This window comes from Enhydra lutris, unplaced genomic scaffold, assembly GCF_002288905.1.
Source record: "Enhydra lutris kenyoni isolate GAN:26980312 unplaced genomic scaffold, ASM228890v2 scaffoldscaffold17, whole genome shotgun sequence".
Taxonomy (NCBI): Eukaryota; Metazoa; Chordata; class Mammalia; order Carnivora; family Mustelidae; genus Enhydra; species Enhydra lutris.
Window position 1 is genome coordinate 35,416,218 of NW_019154101.1, and position 23,070 is coordinate 35,439,287.

A 23,070-nucleotide genomic window follows, 5' to 3' on the forward strand; every position below is an offset into this window, starting at 1 on the left:
TTTTAAAAGCAGAGTAACACAAGCAGAAACACCTGTATGCTTGTACCTGTATGCTAGATCCATATCTACTTCGCTTGCTTGTCTTCTGACCAGACTGCCCACTCAAACCTCTATGTAAATGTTCCAGGCAACTACAGCTAGACCGGGGTAGGTTGGTCAAGGGTTTAGGAGTTGAGGTAGAAAAAACTGAGTTTAAGTTTTGATTGCCTAGGCTCTTTTAGGCCAAATCTCAGTATCTTCAGTGCAAGTGTGAAGAGTAAAGGAGGTACTGCATGTAATTATTTCAATAGAGTGTCAGGTGTGCAGGCAGCTCTAATGATGGTAATTGCTGTCAATATTAATATTTTCATTATCAGTGGAAGACTGCAGAGCTAGCTGCCAGGGCCCGAAATTCACAGCAGCCTATGTATAGTCACCAAAGGCTAGGAGAATCAGACTCACAATGCATGTCACATCAGCTTTAAAACAATACCTAATTTGTTTTCATTTTATCATCAGAAAAAAGGATTTGTGGGAAGTAGAATCTAATGAATTTGCTGTTCCTCCTAGAAATTGTCAAGGATGGGTTATACAAAAGATAACTTTGAGCCCTTGAACAGAAGGAGATATCACTAAGAGCCAGTAAGAGCTCACCAAGAGCAAGTCCTATCCTCAAACTCATGTTCACAGATGGAAACTAGAACATCTAGGTTGGTAAGCAGACCAGGAGAGTATAAAAGCTATATGAATTTCCTGACGTATATACTGTCCTGCGATCATCTGGGGGCCCCAGCTGGGGAGAACAGAAGGTAGAAGAGTAAAGCAAGTCAGATAAGAACTGGTTGAAATGTGTGTCTTCCAACATTGACTATTAGTAAATTAGCTATTAGGTAGCAGCCCCTTCATGGAGTTCCACAAGGCTTTACTTGGGTCAGTATTGTCATTTATGACTCAAATATAGAAAATGGAATTATTAAATCTTCATGTAACAAAAACTTGGAAAAGATTGTTAACAACATTAATACAGGAATCAAATTTCAAATGGATTTCTACAAACTGGATTGAATGCAACAAAATAAAATACTGGACTCCCTGACCTGGATTCAGATTATTGCATTAGGGCAGGCCAGGCTGTCTGACCTCGTGACCTCTCATGGGAAAAGGTAAGTGGGGCCAACAGTGAAGAGAGGCTGGGCGGGAAAAGTACAGTATTGGAAATCAGACTAGTGTGGGCTCAGCTTTCCCTTACTTGCTGTGTGATCTTGGATAAGTTGCATATGCACTTTGAACTTTAATTTCCTATCTTTAAATGGGAAGAACAATTATTTGCAGAGCACCTGAATTTGTGGAGGCATGATATTTTTGTGAGATTAACTTTTTGTTTTCCTTTTTCCCTTTAGTTGTTTCCCCTTCTCCTTCTCCCTATACAAGTTTCAAGCTGATGTATGCTCACAGCTTCTGGAAATGATGGGGCAGAGAAGAAAAAACAGGAAGAATTTGGAGTGTCTGGATTTCTTTTTCATACCCTAAGCATCACACCAAGAGAACTAAGAGGAGTGGAGATATAGATGAAGTGTTGAGACACAGTAGAGAAAGAGAAACTATCTCCCTTCTCAGGTTAGAAGGGGAAGTAAGAGAGATTGTGGATGTGTTAGAGCAGAGAACTGAGTGGTTTCCTGAATGCTGCCCCTCCCATCTCTGTGAGATTCCAGAGAGGGAACAAGGGCCTAGAATGGGCTAGGTTGACGGATAGTGATGACCCATGAAGAAGTCAAGAGAGTCACAAACCTGGAGGGGACTCATTGACAAGATTGACAAACCTATGTGGACTGATGATCAGGTCATCAGCATCCCCGGACATTAGCAGGTTGATGTCTGCTGACACAGATAAATCAAGGACCTGTTTTTCTACCCTCCCTTCTAAAGAAAGCAGCTAGCCTGATGAAAGGGGGAGGAATCCAACTGATTAAAGCAGAATGAGAGATTAAAACAGAAATTGGGTTAACTTATTTACAAATTAAGATATATATCTTGAGCAACTAGATTTGTAGCATAAAATTTATATACTCCCTACCATGTGGTAGAAGATCAATATAATAATAGGTACTCCTATTCCTACTATAAATATTTATGTGGCTGCTTAAAAGGTCAATATTAGCTTTTGTTTACATAAGAGAAATATCCAGTTCAGGAAAGGTAAGGATCTCACTGTTATCAGGAGCTGTGGAATCCACCTTGGGTACGTTGTCGAGACGACTGATATTGACTCCTGTTTCCACAGGAAAGGGTGAATCACATGTGTAATGAGGGGCCAGGCACTGAATGGTTAAAATAATCATGGCTGTGGAAACTGAATAAGAAAAGCTGAGTAGAGAGAGAGATGCTAGCTGTCTTCAGATATTTGAAAGGCTTTTTGTGGAAGATAGAATGTCCTTGTTCTGAATGGAAGTTGATGGCATGAATGTTTGATTCAATCAACAGAAAGAGGAAGTTTCTCATAGTTGAGTGTTCATCAATGCTAAGGATTCAAACAGATGTTCAATATTCATTTTGTCTGGAATGTTGTCAGAGGATTCCTGTGTGCAAAGGAATGTGGTCCTGGCACTTTCAGTTTTAGGATGATGCATGAGGCAGGCAAAGGCAGCAGATATTACCAAATTCCAGGAAATATGCTGGGTGCTCTGTCTTGTTAGCTCATTGAAGCTGCCTAATGACCCCATGAGTTAAACATTATAAGTATTATTACAAATCAGGTTTATGGTTTACATAGTAAACTGCCAGAGTTCATAGTGCTGGTGAATTACAGGAACAAGTTTTGAACTCAGGTTGTTGCATTAAAAGATCATGTACTTTCTTGTTCATCCTCCCTTTCCCTAACATGCTCTTTCTTATTTTTGTTTAAAAGATTTTATTTACTTATTTGAGACAGGGAAAGAAAGAGAGCACAAGCAGGGAGAGGGAGAAACAGGCTCCCACTGAGCAGGGAGCCCAATGTGGGGCTCAATCCCCAGACCCTGAGATTCTGACCTGAGCTGAAGGCAGGCATTTGACTGACGGAACCATTCAGATGCCCCTCCTAACAAACTCTTTCAAAGAAAAGAACAAATCCTCAGTTCAAGGACAGAAGTATCAAAATATACAGGTTTCACTAATGTACTGATGAATGACAGGCCCTGTCTCAAGAAATATTTTACCTATGACTCAGGGAATCATATAGAAATAACAATATATATATATTTTATGAACATTTTAGCATATAATGGCACATGTAAATATACTACTCCAATCTTCCAGGCATATGTGTATTTGTTTCAGTTACTATGATGGTTAATTTTATATGTCTGCTTGGCTGGGCCACAGTGTCCAGATATTTGATCAAACATTATTCTGGATGTTTCTGTGAAGATGTTTTTTAGACAAGGTTAACATTTAGATCAGTGGACATTGAGTAAAGCACATTCCTGTCCGTAATGGAGGTGGGCCTCATCCAATTAGTGGAAGGTCTTAATAGAACAAAGACTCACCTCCTGCCATCAGACTACCTTTGGACTTGGACTGTCGCTCTTCCCTGTCTCCAGCCTGCTGGCCTACCCTGCAGATTTTGAACTTGTATTCTACAATCACACAGGCTAATTCCTTAAATCTCTCCTCATATGTACATATATATCCTCTTTGTTCCATTTCTCTACAGAACCCGAAAACAGTTTTTTATATTTCATTTTTTGCCTTTGTGTTTCCCAGCTTTAAAATTCTGAGGGGAGCCAACTACACATATGAACTTGGAAGTGGCTCACTCCTCAGTCATGCCTTCAGATGAGACTGTAGCCTTAGCCAGTGTTGTGAGATACCGGGCTAAGCTGCCCTCAGATTCCTGCCCCTGAGAACCATGAAATAATAAATACTGTTGCTCTAAAGAAAATTCAATGAGTAGCACTTAAATTTTCCTAGGACATCCTGGTGTCATAGAGACTGATTTGAACTGTGAGACCTGGTTTCTAGCCCTTGGCCACTTCCAGCTGGTTAGTGCGGACCTCACATCTCTGGGTCTCATTTCCCATTCAGTAATAGGAGCGCTCTGGACAGAGGAACTTCAGTTTCCCTTAAGTATTAAATTCAATGTCTCTATTAATTATACTGTTTATTCATCAAAATAAACACTGATAAAAGTCACAAGAAGAACACACCCTGGATTTTCAGCCCTCTGACTGTGCTCCAGTCCTGCTCTACTTTCTTTCCACCCGGACAGTTTTCTATCCTGAAACATCCATGTTTTACAAATTTGTCGGCACTTCTTTGTGTGGCCCGTGTATGTATGTGTGTTGCATGCTCACCGTTCAAGCCGGGCTGCTGGGGCTCTGGCTGTGTAATCCAGCTCTAACCCTGGAAGATCTGCCTCCAGCATTTCAGGGATGAACTGGCAGCTCACAAGGGGAAGGGAGCTACTTTCCAAATGTGACTCCTTTTTTTTTTTTTTTTTTCCTCTTCTCATCACCCAGGAGGTGTGTCCAGATCTTTTTGCCAGTCAGCTACTTTGTAGGAGCACTGGAGTCCAGGCAGTGCCTTTTTCCTCAGTGAGTCAGGGGTTTGTATTTGCAAATCAATTCTGCTGAATGAAATGTTATGTGAACATTTTCCCAGCCCCCTTCCTCCTCTTCCTCTTCCTCTTCCTCCTCCACCTACCCCTCCCTCCCCCCTCCCCCCTTCTTCTTCTTTTTTTTTTTTTGAATGATGCAGATTTTAAAAGAAAGTGCAATTTATCTAGTCCTATCTCTAAGACCCAGTGAAGCAGTAGAGAGGGTCCTGGCAGGACGGGCTCAGTCAAAACTGTGGATCAAACAGTTCGCCACAGTCCTGCCAAGTTTTGCCTTCACTGAATCTCTCTGCACCCATTTTCAGACACCCCCCCCCCCCAGTTTGGTTCAACCTCATATCACAGCACTCACTCCCCCTTCAAATACTTCTTTCCTGAAGGGATTTGAACAACTCAGACTAAAGGCAGTGGCAAAGGTTTTAAGTATTACCACTTCTCGGCGGTATTTAGAGGCATGTAATGAAGAAGACAAAATTCTAAGTCAAAATGATGAATATCTACTTGTGGAACTATAGGTGTCAGCAAATCGGGGGGAGCAGGTAGTGGGTGTGTATGTGGTGGGTGCGGGGGGCGGGAATAGGTGTACTGAAACTGCCACCTTCTCAGCCTCCTCTTAGTCTGGTCTCCACCCTCGGTGGAGAAGGGTGTGGTGAGAGACATGCCCCTTCCCGCAGAGACCACGCGATGGGGCGATGGTACCGGAAGACACATGGACTCTCCCCGCTTCACTCCGATTTTTAGAAGGAAAAGGAACAAGAGAACGAAGAAAGAAGGAAGAAAGGGGAGAGGTGAAAGAAAACAGGAGTTAGAGAGCAGGGAAGGAAAAGGGACAGAAAAGATCAAGAAAAGTACAGAAAAGCAAGGCGGTGCCCGGGAGCTCGGTGGAGGGGTCCCGCGCAGGGACCTGGGTGGGCTGAGAGCACGGAATCCCAGCAGGCGGGGAGGAGATGCCCACTTCGCCGCTCGCATTCCGAGCTTCTCGTTTCTTGGGCGGAGAGTCTCCTGAATTCAGGGCTCACGGCTTTCTGCTGACCTCGGGTCTGCCCCGTCCCCTCCCCCGCCGGGAGCCGAGCCCGGCCCTGCGCCAATCGCCCATCCCGACCCGGCTGCCCGTTGGGGGAGCGCCTCTCTAGCTTCGCAGTCTGACTGCCCCGGGGCAGGCGATCCTGGGTGGGGCAGCCGCGCTTCGGGGACGGCCCCCGCAGAGGAGCGTCGAGACTGGGGCCGCCGCAGGGCCGCGCGCCACCGGGGCAGCCGCACCTGAGCCCCCAGCTCCGGCCGAGTGGACGTGCGCTGGGAGCAGCTGGAGCCCGCGGGCGGGGGCTGGGGGTGGGGAAAGAGAGCCACAAAGGGTGACCACGTGCCGTCTCCCTTGGGCGGGGGCGAGGACTTGCCGGGCCAGACCCCTCCACCCCGCGCCCGGCCCAGATCACCTGGAGCACCCCACACAGCTCAGAGGCAGACCCAACCGCCCTCACGTTCTCGCCCTAACTTTTCTTAAACTTGTCTGTAAGGGGGAACCTGCCGCCCCGCCCTCCCCCTAGCCGCGGCGATCCGTACTTGAACTCCGCCGCGCCGGCCTTCCACCTTGCGCGGGCGTGGAGTGACTGCCAGGAAACCCCGATGAACTCTCCAGAAAGAGCGTGAAGGAGGGTCAGGCCGCCGCGCTCCGCTCGGGCGCCCGGGGTCTCCATCGGGGAACTCAGAGCTGAAGAGCCAGGGGAAGACTGTGGACCATGACCGTGTGGGCCCTGGGGACCTCAGCGCAGTGATGCCAACATGTAAGTCTCACCTTTCAGCTGAGAATTCCTTCACACCTTTACCTGTATCTACCCCTACGCCCCCCACCTCAACTAAGTGATTTTTAAAGTACTACATTGACAGAATAAACCGGTTTGTCTTCAGTTTGACCCCTGAGGCACTGAGGAGTGAGCTGGTATTGCCAGGCAGAGCTGTGACATGTGTGTGCGGCTTGCTTTTTTTTTTCCCCAGAGAGAGGTAAACCTCACATTTGGGCTGTGTAAAGCATAATAAAAAGGGCAGGGCTTCAAGAATGGAGAAAACGTGTTTTCAAGTCAAATTAAACAAGGAGTAACAGCCACAACTCCTCTATCCAGGGGCCTTGCCCTGCCAAGAAAGAGGGATCCTGGATCAACACCTGGGGGCTTGGAAAGGTACTGGTATACCGAGAAAATGTTGACTTTACACGTTGACACCCTTGACTGTAGAAGTTATTCTTGGATCTTTGGGTTATTTGAATGGTTAAAAAAAAAAGCGCGCAGAAAAATTTATTGGTTGTATTTTGTAGATTAAAAAGTAATGAAGGAATATGCCATTTATGGGATGGTACCCGGGAGGCGACTTGCCTTGAATTAGAAGTGGGGTACATAGGGCTATGAATGGTCAGAGACGCCTAAAAGGTTTTGATTTTGTGGAGTTACCATAGAAGTGGTGAGGTTCCTCAGAGCGACCCCGCGAAAGGGCCACCGAGAACGGCTTGGGCCTTCCAGAATGCAAAAAAGAAGATTGTTCTAAAAAGAGCCCGTTTTTGTGGCCAATTCAGAAGTTGCTTTTTCTTGTAATATGTAATTTTCCCTCTGATGTTTTATTTAATCTTGCGCAGATACCCTGACATTTTACTCCCTTCCACTGATACACAAGTGTTTCTAGAAATTGATATTCACCCTCCCTTCCCCAGCTACTGGGTCCGTAAGTATTTCCATTAAAATTTCCTCATTCAGCTTAATACCTAGGAAAAGACTTGCGCCTCAGGCCCTGTCTTTCCCTTGTCGTGCAGCTTCTCCTCCTCTCCCCTCCCAGCACACAATTTTCAAACAGGAAAAGAGTAGTGCCCACAAGCCCAACACTCTGCCCCACTGTTCCTGGTAGTGAGCAGTATAATTAGGAAAGAACTACTTATTTTTATTAAAACTGCATGTGAAGTAATTCCACACCTGTGAGTTTTAAGGTTTCATTTATGCCAGTGGGATCAGTAAGGTATAACCTGAAATAATTTATCTTGGGATACAGCCAACAGTCCCACATAAGAGTGGTTCTCATACAGGCGGCATATTTTAAATGAATGTGAATTTGTTTTGAACTTTGGTTTTTCCTAAAAATATCGTAAGGTTTTTAACAGCAGATATTTGTCTAGCTTCCTTTCAGCTTTCCTAGGTAATTTAGATCTCATGGGAAATGAAAAAAAGTGTGAATACCAATTTTTAAAATAAAACTTGTGAAACTGATCAACAGGTATTATACAAAATTCCTCATTATGCAATTAAGTTACTTAGCCCATTTGAATTGCACATGACTAAAACTTCTTGTTATATAGAGTAAAAATATGAATATTTAATCACATAACATAGAGTTTATTACCCTAATTTCAGTTTCTTTATTGAGCTCTTTCCATTTCTTGCCAGATTATAACTGTTTCTTTTTCCATTTTGTTGTTTACAATTCATACAGAATGGTTTAAGATGATCTGAATTCTTTTAGATATTAGTATGTTAGAATATATGGAAATAATATCAACGTTTCCACAATAAATATTCTTACTATCTTGTTGAAAAATGTTAAAATGGGAATACAAACTCCATGATCTTTTATTATAATTTTAATGGGTTCAGGCACACAAACATATTTTCTGCCTACTCTTTGTAAAGAAAGAGTATTAATATATTGTGACATTCAGGTTATGGAATTACAGATTTTATAAGTATATTTGGAGTTGTAGCAACCACATATTTTTCATATCCTAAGAAATTTAATAGATTTAGCAAGAATTGGTCTTGCTAAACTGATCTCAAGCTGTATGAAGCTCCTGATCTTTCCATTTATGGCTTATATAAATTACATGACATTGTGCTTTTCCAGTGTGAATGGTGAATGAGGCTATTGTCTCTTGGCTTATGGGAAATATTAGAAGCTTGTAGTTTTACTGCCTAACTGGACACGTCACTCTGATTTCTGGAAATAATGATTTGAAAGAGAATCAGTTTATACATTAAAAATAAACTGACAACCACTTGCTTAAACTTGACCATTTTTCTAACTGCCCATCTCTTACAGAGTTTACATTTCTGATGGGATGATTAAAAGTTTCTCGAGACAATTTGGACTTTAGACTAAATAGAATAAGACTTTGTTCAATGTGTGTGGTGTGCTTAGGCAAAAAACCCCCATATCTTTCCATTTCGTTTCTGATTGGATGCCCTTATCTTATTATCTACATTGGATTGTGTTAAGATGCATACTTGGTGAGTGGGGTGCTAACATTTAAAGGACTTTTCAGTGGTAACTAAAAATGCCAGTAAAACTTGAATGTGGCTACCTGAGTATCATCTTGCTTTCCCTTATAAGCATTACTCAGGATAGAATTATTTGGAATGCTCTAAGGAAAACTTCAAGATTACTGTGTTTAAAACTATTTGTAGCAAATATGACAAAGGCTTAACGTATTTTGTATAGCATTGGTTAAAAAAAAATCACAAATCACTAAGAAAAATATTTCTATTATAATAGAAAACTTACAAAAAGAACTTGAACATGCCAACCCAAATAAAGGAAATCCAAATGAGATGCTACTTCTATCAAGCTGGTGATGATGAAAAAGTAATAGTGATGGGAGTGTCATGAAAAACTTCGTGTGATACACTTTAGTGTAAATGTGGATGGCTCTGTTGAAATTTATTTAGAAAGAATTTTAAACCTACAGAAAAGTTGCAAGAATAATACAAAGAACACCTGTTTATTCTTTACGCAGAATTACTTAATGTAAATGTTTACCCCATTTGCTTTATTTTCCATCCTTTCTTCTTCCCACCAACCCACTACTCTCTGTACACACACACACACACACACACACACACACACACACACGCGACACAGTATTTTTCCTGAATCATCTGAATGTAAATTATATACATCAGGGCTTTGGGTTTTGCTTTTTAAATTGAAAATTTTATTGAGAAGTTTGTAGATTTCATATGGTTGGAAGAAATAGTAAAGACCCAGTGCACCCTTTACCCAGTTTCTCCCAATTATGAGCAGACTTGAATAAACCAAATTACATTCTTTTCACTCTAGAAGAATACTAGAAGTACTCTCTGTGCTACTCCTCATGCCCCTTTCTGACAAGATTTGATACAGAAATACACTTGGGAGGTGAGGAATGAATGTAATTCTGACCATTACAGGTAATAGAATTAGTGCCATGTCAGTTTCTCCCCTGATTTCAAAATGTCTTCACTAATTTCTCTTTAAATTTGACTTTTAAGGGACCCAGTAGGACTAAAAAGGTGCAAGACGGTAGCTTTTCGAGATTACAGATTATTTCAGTGATGTGTTTGCATTAAGTCACATTTACAAGGGGTCATTCTGATGTTAAAACAATTCCTATGGAAGGGTTAAGTTCTAGAATTCCTGAAATAGGACTCAAGCATAATGTATTTTGTAGCCTATGCCATTTGAAAAGGGGAACAAGTTTGCAGTTAGAGGTAGGTGACTTGGAAGCCTGGTGACCCAGTGGGTGTTTTGGCTGTGCCACCAATGATTACATGATCTTGGCCAAGTAGTTTAGCTTTGTAATGTTTTTGCCTCTGCAGTGATAGTTTTATATTTTTGGATTCTGTTCAGGTGATAGGAGTCTATGTATGACTCTCATTTACTTTAAAAAAAATGTTCTTGCTCTTTTCAGAACTTTGAGGCTACAACTCAAGTGATACAAAATTGCATTATGTTTTTTGTAGTTCCCATTTAGAACCTTAGTAACCCTGTTCAGGATTTTCCGTTCTTGTGAGAAAGTTATTTGAATCTCAGGGATGTGTCTTTTCTAAGTGATCCCCTGAGAAGACACACAGTGCTTTCCTTCCTCTGTTCTATTCTTAATTTATTTGTTTCTGTTCTTCAGTAAACAGTCAACTGGATGAAAGTTGACTTGTCATGGGGTTTGAGTTTGATTCCAAGTGCTTGCCCTGTCCTGGGTTCCTTTTCAATACAAAGTGATGGAGTCTTGGGACCCAGAATGCACGGGGTGCTGGGTCATTTGCAGTTTTTGTCTGAAAGGATTGCAGGCAGTTTTTGTAAAACAGCTTCAGGATTGAGTCTGGAGTCCTTAACTGTCAGAACCTGTTGTAGCAAAAGAAAGTTGCATGGTGAAAGAAATGGAATTGAATGTTGCCAAGCTAACAAACATTCCTTGAGGATTGTTGAGAGAGCACCTAAATCTGAGAGGAGACCATCATTCACATACTGATAAAGGAAAACTATCATGTGCCATAAAGATGAAGAAACCGGGAGTTCTCTTGGGCTGACATTCCTGACTGGTGATGATACAGCAGGCAGCCAGTTTTGATGGTTCTGCCCCTTTATTTCCCCGGGCCTCAGTTTCCTCCTCTCTGAAATGAGAAGGTTAGACTTCATCTTTGGTCTTCCCAACTCTAAACTTCTTTGAATATATAACTGTGTTTTTGTTGTTGTTGTTGTTGTTGTTTTAGAAGCATACTCATTTATCCACGGCATGAGTGGGAAACACCTCATTCGTCCACCATCAGTGGGAAATGAACCCATTCTTCCAAATGAGTGAACTTTCCATGTAACAGAAGTCTATCGTCTACCCTTTTTTCCCCAAAGATTTTATTTATTTATTTGAGAGAGCAAGAGCAGGAGAACACAAGCAGGAGGAAGGGCTGAGGGAGAGGGAGAAGCAAGATCCCCTCTGAGCAGGAAAGCTGACATGGGGCTGGATTCCAGGACCCTGGGATCATGACCTGAGCTGAAGGCAGCTTAATCAACTGAACCACCCAGACACCCCTATTGTCTACCCTTTTTTAAAGCCCTTACTAAGTGACATGCAGTGTTAATTCTACCTTTTTGGTGGATGATACTCTATTTACAGTAGAGGAAATAGTCCTGAGTTTTAAGTACTTGTCTCTAAAGTCACACAATAAATAGAAGCAGCAGGTTGTAATTTTGCTGTTCCAGAGTTCACATCCATTATTATGATGATGATGTGCTGTGGCATATTGCTTTTCATAAGTGGTAACATTGCTTTACATTTCAAACATTTTGGATGGAGGTATTTTAAAACATGCCCTCCATACAGAAAAGTACTCTTCAGATCTTAAGCGTTGCCTAGTTTAGAAATTCCAGTAGGAGCTTTGTGATGCTAGAACTTCTAGTTGGGTGAATAGAAAAACATGGCATGAGTATGAGACAGGCCTCAGAATTTCTGTATTCATGGCAGACATGAATAACCCATTCCATTTCTCTTCCCAGGTGACCCAGAAATAGTCACAAAGTCAATCGATTGGTGTTGGTTTATGATATCTTATTGTCCATTCTTGTTTAAGCCTTTTCTTTTGATTTTACTATGGACAGAATAACCATTCTTATATTAGAATGCCCAGGATGGTGGTAGCAATAATAATAACTAATATTTGTTGAGTGCTGAGTGTCAGGCACTGTTCTTAAAAGATGTGCTCTGATTTTTTTGACATGTTCTGATTTAATCATCCAACAACTATATGGTTTATGTTCTATTGCTTTTTCTGTTTGATGGGTGAAAAATAGGAGGTGCAACCCTCAGTTTGTTTTGTGAGATTAGGAGTCTCTTATAGTGGGGCGGGTAGGGACAGGGTGGCTGGGTGATGGACACTGGGGAGGGCATGTGCAATGGTGAGTGCTGTGAAATATGTAAGCCTGGTGATTCACAGACCTGTACCCATGGGGCAAGTAATACATTATATGTTACTAAAAATAATTTTAAAAAATAGGAGGTACAGGGTGGTCAAGTGAATTTCCCAAGTGTTGCATGTTTTGACAGGTAGCAACCTTTATCTGTCTGACTCTGGAGCTTGTTCTCTTTGCTGCTTAGGTGGTTTCTAACAGTAAAAATGGACTGGAAATGAAGGCTTGAGGCAAGTGTAGGAATCACTTGATGTCTATTTTTGCTTATTTGAGCATTCCCTTTCCTACTTTTCTGGTTTTGTGCTTGGTATTCCAGATTTTGCTCCAGATAAACAACCTTCAGGTAAAGAAGGTATTACTGGGATCCTACAGTATCTTATTGGTTGTTTCTCTTTTTAGAAATAAAAAGACTCTCAATTATCCCCTGGAACCATAGTAACTCCTTTTGAAGATTTTAAGATCTGGAGATTTCTTACTGCTGCTTAACCATCTTCCTGCCTGATAGGGCTGTCATGCTCACTGATCCTTTTATGGCCCTGGTGACTGACCTTTACACTTGCTGCCCTATTCTCAGGCTTGCCTCTTATGATGGGGTTGAGTCAATGCATGGTATCATACCACTCTTTGAAGCCAGGATAAAATGGATGTTTCTGTCTAAACTATTATTAGGTACTCTTTTGAGCTTAAAGATGAGGTCACTGTATAGGCAAATAATTGAGAGTTTTCAAAGCACCAGCCCTCCATCTAATGTCATTTACTAGTTCTATAATACTTGGTGTTTACTAGTGATTTAAAAACATTAGTAATTATTGTTATATATAAAGAAGTTATTCTTCTTAGATGTTAATGCTTCATTGCCTTATTTTAGGGGAAAAAAGACAAGCAGACAATTTATTTTTATTTTAAATGTTTCCATTTGTAAAAAGCAGATGTTATAAAATGAAAACATTTCCTTAAAGTCTAAATTTTTGGAAGGTTATAGAAGAGGTAGATAGAAAATCCTCTTGCCACACAGGTGGGCATGTGACTGGTGATGCTGAAGGTTGAAATTGAAATTGCTTTATTTTTTAATAAATGAACTTGAGTTATCTATTTCCCCATCTTCATTGGGAAATCATGGGTTATGTATATTCTCTGATAAGGAAGGTGCCACCAAGTGGCAAATAACATGCATGGATTTTTTTTTCTTTTGCCTAATTAGCTTAAAGTTCCTTCTTTATTGGGAAGCAAGATTGAAAACGATTTCTATTTTCCGATCTCTGCTGAAAACCTATACCTTGACTGTGATTGTCTAATGCTTTACTGAATACCGAGTGACCTGAGGGTTACTTTCTTCTGTTGCAGGATGTTTCACTCAGACCAAATGTGGAACTGTCATTGGAAACGGAAGCCGTGTTCTCTTTTGTTCTTACTGGCTTTATGTATTGTGTATGTTCCTCTTTCAAGTAAGTAAGACTCTTTCTCTTTCGAACGCTGAATTTAATAGTGATTGTATTGCCTTCAGTATAACTGTGCTACTGATTTAAGTCAGCTTTATTTCTTGTCTTTTTCTTTTTCTGCTACTCTCCTTACAGGCTTTTGCTGTCCATGGCCTCTCTGACTTCTGTGTGGATACTATTACTTTGATCATTGCTCTGTTTTCTAATGAGTGTATTTCTTTAATCTTTGCTGCATTTCTATTAGTTTTATTTATCTAGCCCATATTGAATGAGGAGATAGCTACATGTCTGACATTAAAAATGTGCTAGTTCTTTTTTCTACTATTGAATAAATATACAGTACTTGATTCTTTCTTTTCTCAAGTTTTCGTATAGTTATTTATGGAAAGTAAAGTATAGACTTAGTTGTTTGTATTCATCTTGATTTTCTTACAATGTTGCAGTATAAGACAGGAATTTGAAATTAAGTTTTTAAAACATTAAGTTTATTTAGTTGGCTTAAAATGATATGAAAAATTTAATTTTAATTATAGCATTTTTTGAATAAAAATATCAAATATTTGTAATTACAATTTTTTGAACTGTGAAACAAGATCCTTTTAGCTGTTGTTGCAAGCAAAATTTTCTATGAACAGTTAATTGTGTGACTGAGCCAATCAACCTGAGGAATGTAAGTGATATTTAAAAGTAAACTTTCCCCAATATCTGATTTTGTGCCTGAGCAAACTGCATTTCTCTTAAGTCCATTTTGTTTTACTTTTTTTTTTAATTGCTATATTCATTCAGTTTGCTATATTTGTTTTTAGAATAAAATGGTTACTCATGTAGTCTTTTTTTTTTAAAGATTTTATTTATTTATTTGACAGAGAGAGATCACAAGCAGGCAGAGAAGCGGGGGGGGGGGGGGGGGGGGGGGGGGGAGGGGAAGCAGGCTCCCCACTGAGCAGAGAGCCTGACATGGTGCTGGATCCCAGGACCCCGATATCATGACCTGAATCGAAGGCAGAGGCTTTAACCCACTGAGCCACCCAGGTGCCCCACTCATGTAATCTTATGTATTTATTACTTGGGGTTTAATCAAGACTTTATGCATTTTATATTTATAATGTATCTGTATGTTAAAAATAATACATTTAATGCATCATAAAATAGATTATCTGCTAAAATTGTTTATTCATGGATTAAGAAATTCAACTTGTATTTAATATATAAGTATGATTTTCCAAGCCAGCAAGTATTTTAAGAATTTCAGCTACTAACTTGGAAAATCCCTGGCACTTGCTTAATGGCTTCAAAACAAAACTGATCTTTGAAGTTTTTTGTTTATTTTTTGCTGTTTCATGATAAAGCCACCCTTTCTCTTACTTTCATTGTCAAAAGAGGAAAGAAACTTGTGAAGAGAACTGAAAATTCAATATACATTGGATTTACTTGGTTACAGTATTGGACTTCTTCTTAACTTTGAAAAGTAACCCTCTAAGAACCAATTACATGATGTAAAATAAATTATGAGATTAAAATTATCGAGATCTATTTACTTTCATTTTTATTAGGTCATGACCTTTGTCAATTTTCAAGCCTTCTCCAGACCTTAAGTTGAGACTTTTTATTTTTGATGTCAACATTTTAATTGACATATGCACTTTCACTTTCTTAATCACTTGAATCAATGAAAAAAAAGCACATGTTCTCAGACTAATTTAAAGGAGTCTGCTGGCTAGGACTAGGGTGGGGCCAGCAAAGCAACTAGGTTGCAGAATTTAAGGAGAGGACTCAATCTCAAGGTCATGGGAATCAGAGTCCTTAAGTTTGTTTTTAAGTTACTGTCTCACATAAGAAATCTTTTTTAAAAATTCTTTGCATTACCCAGTACTTTATGTGCATTATGTAGGGCTTTGTGACAGATAGTAATCTGTGTTTACTCATGAACCCAGAACACTTTGTATCTATATATCTATAATCATGAGTCACTCAGAATGCCACCACTTCACCCATAAGTATCTAACTTACAAAAAATGTTTTGGGGATTATTACTGGTGCTTTAATATAAAATTTTTGCCTTACAACTCGGTAAAGGATTCCCTAAAATAATGCACATCAAAACTTCAGACATATCCAAGGATCAAAGTCCTATCTTTACATCATAGTGTAATTTTGAGTAACTCTATGTTTGAAGAACATTTGGTGCTTAACTGTGATGTTGTGTCTCAGTGTATGCTCTCTCTGACATTTTCACTTCTTTGGATGACCTCAATGTGATCTTATGGAGTTCAGTGGTTTTCAATGGCATCTTGATGCCAATGTCTCCTAAATCTGTATTTTCAGTAGTGGCCCCTTCCTTGACTCTGGAGTTACTTTTATGGTAGCTTTTTCTCATCTGTACTTTGATGTATGATGGGCCTCAAACTTGGTGAGCAAGACTCATGATTCCTACCTTCTATCCCCAAACTGACTTCACTTTCTATCTGTACTCTCCCACCTTACTATTTTCTAGATAGGTTGGCCCATCTCTTTCTTGACCATGCCTCCCTTATCCCCTCTTCTTCCTTAATTGCACACACCTGATTATTTCTTGACACTATGATCTTAATTATTACCACCTCAGATAAGCCTTCCGGTCCCCTAATTAAAGGTGCCCCTTTGCCACCCTCTTATCATGTTACCCTTTACTGATAATCTGTATAGAATTTGGTTGCTCCCTTGGTTGTTAATGTTTTGGTAATTTGGTTGTGATAGCTAGGCTGGAGGGTTGAAAAAAAAACCTCTTTTGATTGTTAAGATTGAATTTAGGCCAGGTGATTAAAAATCAGAATCCTGTAGATTTGTCTAACATCCTTCATTTAATTCATGTAATAAAATTATAAGATTAAGTCTTCCAGTAGGTAAGGTAAGTTAACAATCGTAGTTTCAAGGGGGCATTTACAAAGCAAATAGTACAAAAGTTTGTGCCCTTCAGGATTTAAAAAAGGAATGTAGAAAAAACTCATTGTCGGGGCGCCTGGGTGGCTCAGTGGGTTAAAGCCTCTGCCTTCGGCTCAGGTCATGATCCCAGGGTCCTGGGATCGAGCCCCGCATCGGGCTCTCTGCTCAGCAGGGAGCCTGCTTCCTCCTCTCTCCGCCTGCCTCTCTACCTACTTGTGATCTCTGTCTGTCAAATAAATAAAATACTTAAAAAAAAAAAACTCATTGTCTATTGACAAGTGACGAATATAACTTTTAATAGGGACTACAGCAAAACAACAGCTGAATATTTAAACTAGTCCCACAGAAGTGCAGATTAAAATAATAAAACATAAAAAAAATAATAAAACATGATTCTTTTTTATCCACTACTGGACAACATTTAGAAACATTGATAATATCCATATCCAATATTCTCAAAGTTGTTGGGGAAAGGGAACACATTAACACTGTTGGCTCTGTCTCTTGGGAGAGTAAGAAGGTAACATTTTTTTTTAAATTAAGAATTTGTATTTTCTTTGATATATCACTCCCACATGTAGGTATCTATCCTACAGAAATAAATAATATAGAGAGAAATATGTACCGGTATGTTAACTCTAACACTATAGTAGCAAACATTCAACAAAGACTTAATTTTTCTTCAATGGGGGAATGGCTATATAAATTATTTTACATTAATACTATGAAATATTATGCAGTCACTCAAAACAATGTGGTCAAACTGTATATTAGCTTTGAAAGATGTCATTGATAAGAATGTTAAGTTAAAAAACAAATTGCTGAACAATACCAGATCTGTAATAGGTTGCGTTATAAAACTGGAATGTGTTATGTGTATATATGTTTGTTTAAGATTATTTAAAAATCATAGTAAAACATAGAATGATACACATCAGGTTTTATAATGGGTCATCCTCGAGCATGGGTTGGAACAAGGGGGAAGGCAGTGGGACTTTATATGGCTCTGAATTATTTGCCTTGTTACAATGAACGTATATTACTTTAGTAATTTGGAAAAACAAAAGAAAACCTGATCATTTTTTTTTAAGCCACGTAAAAAAAAAATGACCAGGGAGACTGTTGAAGTTACATGAATGTTCTAATTTTCTGTGAGACATGCAACTGTTACTCTGGCTCTTCCTTTATTTGATAGGAATCTCTTGAAGTCGTTTCAAAAAATAATCTCTTTTTATGTAGCATGACACTCCATGACTCTGAGGATGAATGATGGTATCTCAAGCAGACTGAAGGTTACTGCTTGAAGTGAAGTGGGAAACAGCTAGCCAGGAGCCAATGAATTCCTAAGCAACCCGGAGCCTGTTTCCATACAGATAGCCTTAGTCATGAACACTGAAGGAGGAGCCTCCCTTCTCTTCTGAAAAATAGATGATATCAGCAGATTATTTCAAAGCTCAGTGTTCTGATATCTATGCTACATCAGTAGCTAAAAGGGGAAATGTTTTTGAAAATACAGTCTGGCCCCAATTATGTACTTTCTAGCCCAGAGCACAGCACAGTTCTAGAAGGCAGGGAGGTAAAAACAATCCTATACTTAGTTTGTGTGTTAATTTTTTTCATGATCAAAGAATGAGCAATTATCCTATAGCAGCAATTACATTGCAATCTATATTTATGTGTTAGACATATATCACCTTATGCATATTTTTATATTTGATCAAAAAGGCTTTCAAATGGATAGAAAAATAATCTTTTTAGAAGTCTGCCAATTTTGGGGAGGACATTTTAGTATGAAATGTGTCTGAAAGGTAAAAAAAAAAAAAGGCTCTAATTATGCTAACTATTATCTTTTTTAATTCCATTATAGTGAGCATACAGTGTAATATTAGTTTCAAGCGTACAATATAGTGATTCAGCACTTCCATAGGTCACCCAGTGCTTATGATGCCAGGTGCACTCCTTAATCACTATCACCCATTTCACCCATCCCCCCACCTGCCTCACCTCTGGTAGCCATCAGTTTGTTCTCAGTAGTTAAGAGTCTTTTCCTTGGCTTCTCTCTCTTTTTTCCTTGCTTTTCCTTGTTTTCTTTCTTAAATTCCACATATGAGTGAAATCATATGGTATTTGTTTTTCTCTTATTTCACTTAGCATTATACTCTCCAGCTCCATCCATGTTGTTACAAATGGCAAGATTTTATTCCTTTTTATGGCTGAATAATGTTCCATTGTATGCATATGCATGCCACATCTTATGATATGCACATCATATAACATACCATACTGTATCATATGTATATATACACACCTTCTTTATTCATCTGTCTGTCAGTGGACACTTGGGCTGCTTCTCAAATTTGACTATTGTAAATAATGCTGCTATAAATCACTTATCATCAAGGAAATGCAAATCAAAACTACTAATAAGATATCACCTAACACCTGCCGGAATGGCTAAAATCAAAGATACAAGAAACAGTAAGCGTTGGCAAGGATGTGGAGAAAAAGGAATTCTCACACACTGTTGGTGGGAATGCAAGCTGGTGCAGCCACTGTGGAAAACAGTATGGTGGTTCCTCAAAAAGTTAAAAATAGAATTACCCTATGACCCAGCAGACTGTTCTTATCAAGTGAAAAAAATAGCAGAATAATGATCAAGCAACTAACAGAAAATTATATAGTAATAAAGTTTGTTTTTCAGTTAGGATCAAAATACACCAAATTACTGTCCACAGCCATCAGCTACAAGGCTCTTGTCTTATTCTACACCTGAGATTAGAGGAGTCAACGTGATTCAATAAACAAACCCAAGAAATCGGTACACAAAAATTTCCTTGAAGCATCTTCCCAGATAATCCTTTGTGTACCTTTGAGATGATCTGAATTTGATGTAGGTAACCATGAAATCCTACATTGGGGTCGTTAACGTCAATCACATGAATGTGGAAAGAGGATGAATTGTCACCACAGTGACGATTTCAAGTGACTGAGCAGTGATGGGGCCACTAATGAAGCTGACCCCACTTGACGGCATTAGGAAGAGGGGGTTGTCAGCAGAATCCTGCTCTTCCTTGGTCAGGTCACACTGTCTCCAGGCACGGTTGTCTCCTTTAGAGAGAATTCATAAACAGGAGCAGCAGCAGGCAGATCTGCTCGGTGATGGGTCTCGAGAGGTCTGAGGAGTGTTTCAGGACATCTCTGAGTCCCTGTGTTGTGAGAGCCTCTCTGGGGGTGGGCTGCCACTGTCGACTCACACCTTTTGTCAGCTACAACTTGGTTGCTTTTGCGTAGCAATTCTTTTTTTTTTTTTAAGTAAAAATCCTACTGAATAAAAAAAAAAATCAGAGAAATGGCACTTTTACTTTGGAGCAATGAAGTCAGTCAGAGTAAGATAGTGGCCTTCAGATATTTGAAACATGGTCATTTGGAAGTGATAACAGACTTATTCTAAATTATTTCAGAGCAAAGATAAGATGATTGGGTTGGCGCTCTAAGTACCAGATGACTCCCCTAGTAATAGGTTGCCAGGAAATAAAACCAGCTGTCCTTTAAATTCCTCATCGCTGGAAATCAGGACGTGAAGAAGGAATCTTAATGCTGAGGAAGAATTTGTACTAAAGATCTTGAAGTTTTTCTCAGTTTACAACTTAGAGTGTGTGTGTGTGTGTGTATGTAATACAGGCTAGTTTTTTAAGGTACACATAGTTTTGTTTTACTTCAAAAGTTTCTTCTGTGTGCATTTCCTTTCAGTGTAGCAGGTAATTTCTACACTGGAGATGGGTCAGGTAATCTTGTTTGACAGGAGAGATCTGGGGGGAACTCTAGACTTTGCCAGATAAACATTTTCCTGGATTTTCAAATGAATAATTCTTTAAGGAGTTTTCATTTTATTTTAGCAAGTAGAATAGGTGCTTTTTGACACCGTTCTTACTATGATTGCAATATCATAGGATTCCATAGGTAAAGAATGTGGAAAAGAACAAAATGGAAACGAACCAGAGAGAGAGAAACTTATTCCAGATTTTAAAAGTAAATATATTTTGTGGGGCATGGCAGCAGAGGAGAGAAGTATGGCGGTTAGATGAGAAAATATATTCATACCACAATGAGCGTGAAGTCACAATATTATAAACATCCTTTCCCTTCCGCTGCGCTAAGGCAGTAAAACACCTGAAAAGAAAACAACGTCTTTTGCCAGCCATGGGTGGAAGCTCTCACAGTTCAGATAAACCTTTCTAACTATTAAAAATAATAATAATAATAAAAAAAACCCAAAGTGAAAAAAAATAGACAAAATGAAAAAGAGAGGCATAAACTAGTCTTGGTTTACAGTCATTCCTAAATTAGCTTCATTTTAAACTTGTGACTGAGAAAGGATACACTGTTTAAAAAAGTTACAGTGTTCTTCAGTACATCAACTCTTATGTACCAGAAAGGATGTCTTTTTCTAACGTAATCTGCTTCATGCCTTGTGTTTCTGGTTTAGATAAAAGCAGTGAAGTGTTCACACTGGAGTTCAGGTGATAGATTGTGTCAACGCAATTAAAAATCAGATTTTTTTTCTTTCTCTTTAATTATGAAATTACACTAATCACTGTTATTAGTTGGGGCAAAGGTACAGGGATGAGCTACTGCTCATGCTATTTGCAAATCTCTGAACAAAAGGACCTTCTTAGAAGATTTCCTTCCCTGGTCAAAACTTTAAAGAGTGTTGTCAAAGTGAAATAACAGAGCTGGAAAAAAGAAAATCGTCTGAATGGGAATATTAATCACTGCTTTTAAACATGTCCACAGTTCTTTTCTTCCTTTATTTTATTTTTTGCTTTAAATATGTATCCTTAATAGTCACCCCTATTGAGTGTAAGTAACAGTTTTGCTGGATTACTGGCTTTATTGAAGAGAATTTTAAGGCACAGGATGAGTATTTTCTGGTCCTGGTGATTTCAGGGGCCTCTGTAATTGTGCTACGGGGGGAAAACAAGACTTTTTAAAGATATTTTGCCTGGGTGTTAGGTGTTTCAGAAAGAATGAGCTCTCAATATGCACGAGGGCACTGTGGAATGTGGACTCACACCACTTCCTGAATGTTCTTAATCCAATTGTGTGCACCAACTGTCTGCTAGCTGGCTCATCACAGGTCAATATTAGCTTTTCACTTGGACTGCTAATCTCATCTCTCTTGAGAATGGTAATCTGAAAATCTGTGACTTGGAGGAAGCTCGTGACCTCGGCATTTCTATCCAGTACTGATGAAATATGACTGTTTCAATAAACAATAAGGTTTGTGGTTTTTTCTTCTTGGAGCCTTTGCTCCTTTGACATAGGACTTTTTTCTTCCAGTTCAGTTGTTTTGATGCTTTTGTTGGTGTTTGGTTAGGACTCTCATGGCTTACCTTCTGACTTACATACATGTCTCTCACACATACAATAGAGACGTCTGCCCCTTTTAGTAACTACTCCAGAAGAAAGCCATCTCTGAATTTTCAAACATTTCTTGTGGGATATCTGTTTATAAATATGATGCTTTTCTTGTGTTGAAGGGGATATCTGTTTATGCATATGATGCTTCTTGTGGCCCCAAAAGAGGTTTTCAGTAAATGTGTAATGAATGAATCAAACTGCTTTTCCAAGCCACCCTTCTGTGCCTTTGATTTCCTTAGCAGGGTGAGTCTGTCTGATTTAAGATCAGAGCCTTGCCCCTCCCCCTAATATTATTAAAGTATGTTAAACGCTTGTGAGAACATGATTTTATTTAAATGCCATACAAAGAACATAGAATTAATATTGCTTTTTTAAGATGCGTTTAAAAGCTGAGGGCTATGTCATAATAATATGTGAGTGTTGTGTGTGTATGTGTATCAGATATATGTTAGAGCAAAATCATGGTCCTGAAGGTCAGGGATTTTTGACATTGTTGATGAGGAGGCTGACATGAGACAAATAGGAAGTGCCATAATATGTGGTCTAATAGAATTGCAAGGGTGATCTACCAAGGGATGGCAGAGGAGAGCTCAGATATGTTTTCATGGAGGAAATAATGTTAAAACTGTGTCATCGGAATGCCTGGGTGGCTCCGATGGTTAAGTGTCTGCCTTTGACTCAGGTCATGATCCCAGGGTCCTGGGATCGAGCCAGGCATTGGGCTTCCTTGTCAATGGAGAGCCTGCTTTTCCCTCTTCTTCTGCAGCTCCCCCTGCTTATGCTCTCTCTCTTTCTCTCTCTGTCAGATAAATAAAATCTTTAAAAAAAAACCTATGTTTTTTACCAGGGGCGATGAACAAAATATTTACAAAATGGTATGGCTTCCCCACTGACCATTTGAAGAGATTCCCCTGCAATCAGATTGTATGGCCCGCTGTAAAAACTGAGGCGGTTTTTCTACCCATCAAGTATCCCTTCTGCTGTGAAGAGAAAGCAGGAAAATGGTAAATGGTTTTGACAATAGAGAAG

The 23,070-nt window shown here is 39.4% G+C and overlaps 1 protein-coding gene across 1 annotated transcript in view; it reads left to right on the top strand.

Moving 5' to 3' along the window:
- Positions 1–6,332: 6,332 nt before the first annotated feature.
- LOC111147608 (adhesion G protein-coupled receptor G6) overlaps positions 6,333–23,070 on the top strand; it is a 133,292-nt gene continuing 116,554 nt past the window's right edge. Inside the window, exons 1-2 of the mRNA XM_022503763.1 lie at positions 6,333–6,351; positions 13,604–13,704. Coding sequence (XP_022359471.1) covers positions 6,350–6,351; positions 13,604–13,704 — 103 coding nt within the window. The 5' untranslated portion in view covers positions 6,333–6,349. The remainder of the gene's footprint in view (positions 6,352–13,603; positions 13,705–23,070) is intronic.